The sequence below is a fragment of the Mesitornis unicolor genome, unplaced genomic scaffold, assembly GCF_000695765.1.
Source record: "Mesitornis unicolor isolate BGI_N332 unplaced genomic scaffold, ASM69576v1 scaffold33637, whole genome shotgun sequence".
Classification (NCBI taxonomy): domain Eukaryota; kingdom Metazoa; phylum Chordata; class Aves; order Mesitornithiformes; family Mesitornithidae; genus Mesitornis; species Mesitornis unicolor.
Genome location: NW_010196340.1, coordinates 1 through 1,631, shown reverse-complemented (window position 1 = coordinate 1,631; position 1,631 = coordinate 1). Strand labels below are relative to the sequence as shown.

General features: G+C 62.9%; 1 protein-coding gene across 1 annotated transcript in view; it reads left to right on the top strand.

Moving 5' to 3' along the window:
• The window catches only part of ZFPM1 (zinc finger protein, FOG family member 1), a gene marked incomplete at both ends in the record, with an annotated part of 13,767 nt that extends 12,145 nt beyond the window's left edge, over nt 1–1,622 (top strand). The window contains 5 exons of the mRNA XM_010188444.1: nt 384–593; nt 686–910; nt 1,187–1,282; nt 1,394–1,434; nt 1,514–1,622. Coding sequence (XP_010186746.1) covers nt 384–593; nt 686–910; nt 1,187–1,282; nt 1,394–1,434; nt 1,514–1,622 — 681 coding nt within the window. The remainder of the gene's footprint in view (nt 1–383; nt 594–685; nt 911–1,186; nt 1,283–1,393; nt 1,435–1,513) is intronic.
• Between the last annotated feature and the right edge of the window lie 9 nt (nt 1,623–1,631).

Genomic DNA, 1,631 nt, shown 5'->3' with positions numbered 1-1,631 from the left:
ACGCATTACTGCAAGCATTGGTGCAAGGCCCAGCACAAGCATTGGTGCAAGACTCAGTGCATGCATTGGTGCAAGCATTGCTGGATGCAGCTGGGGCAAGCGTTACCGCGCACATTGGTGCAAGCATTGGTGCAAGGCCCAGCACAAGCATTGGTGCAAGCGTGGCTGTATGCACTGCTACAAGGCTCGGCGCAAGCCGCCCTGCAGCCATCCATGGCCGCGCTGGGCACAGACCGACGCCGCCACCTCCAGGCCGGCCGAGGCTCAGCCGTGACAGGGGGAGCCCCGTGGCCACATGTAAAGTGGCCGAGGTGGCCCAGAGCCACGCAAGACGGAGGATTTTGGGGGGGTCCATACTGACTGCTGCCCCCTTGCCCCTCCAGACGAAGGCCTGTGGTGCCAGACGAGGCGGGCGCTGCGGGAGGATGAGACCGTGCGTGCCATCGTGGTGGCGGAGCCGCCGGCCGAGCACCAGGCCACGGTGAAAGCGGAGCCCGGCGAGATGCCGTACCCGGCCGCACTGCGCTCCGACATCCAGCTGCTGCCCCAGCAAGCCGGCATGGCCGCCATCCTGGCCACTGCCGTGGTCAACAGTGAGTCCCCGGGGATGGGGTGGGTGACACGGCGGGGGTCCCCATCCCATCATGCAGGTGATAATTGTCCCTTTGTCCCTTCACCTCCGCAGAGGACGTCTTCCCGTGCAAGGACTGCGGGATTTGGTACCGGAGCGAGCGCAACCTGCAAGCCCACCTGATGTACTACTGCGCCAGCCGGCAGAGCGCCGGCTCGCCCGCCCTGGAGGAGAAGCCCAAGGAGCCCTACCCCAACGAGCGCATCTGCCCCTTCCCACAGTGCAAGAAGAGCTGTCCCAGTGCCAGCTCCCTCGAGATCCACATGCGGAGCCATAGCGGTACTTTGGTGCAGCCAGGGGACACCAAGCCACTTGCAAGGACCCCCAGAGCTGGTGTGGAGGGTTTTGGGGCTGCAGCACGGTGACCAGTTAGATGAGGTTCCCACCCAGTTGGGTTACTGGTTTGGAGTTGCTTGCTTTTATGTCTTCCTTTCTCAGCCTTGTAAAGATGAAGGAAGTATCCTGGTGCCTTCCTGGCTGGCACAGCCCCATGGGATGTCCCTGCAGTCCCCGTTCCCCTTTCCCTTGTCACTGAGGTGTCTGTCTGTCCTGCAGGAGAGCGGCCGTTCGTCTGCCTGATCTGCCTGTCCGCCTTCACCACGAAAGCCAACTGCGAGCGTCACCTGAAGGTGCACACGGACACCCTGAACGGTGAGCGATCACCACCCAGTCTCCCCACAGGGACACCCCTGTCCCCTCCAGCACTCCCACTCCCCATGGGTCCTTCCCTTACCCTCCTGGATGCCATCCTGTTCCTTGCAGGTGTCTGCCACAGCTGCGGCTTCATCTCCATGACAAGGGACATCCTCTACAGTCACCTTGTCACCCACCACACGTTTTTGGCTCGCCCCCCGCTGCGGCTTCATCTCCACGACAAGGGACATCCTCTACAGCCACCTTGTCACCAACCACATGATCTGCCAGCCGGGCTCCAAAGGAGAGGTTTACTCGCCCGGGTCAGCCCTCCCGGCCACCAAACCCCTCGCCCCCGGTGGGTACC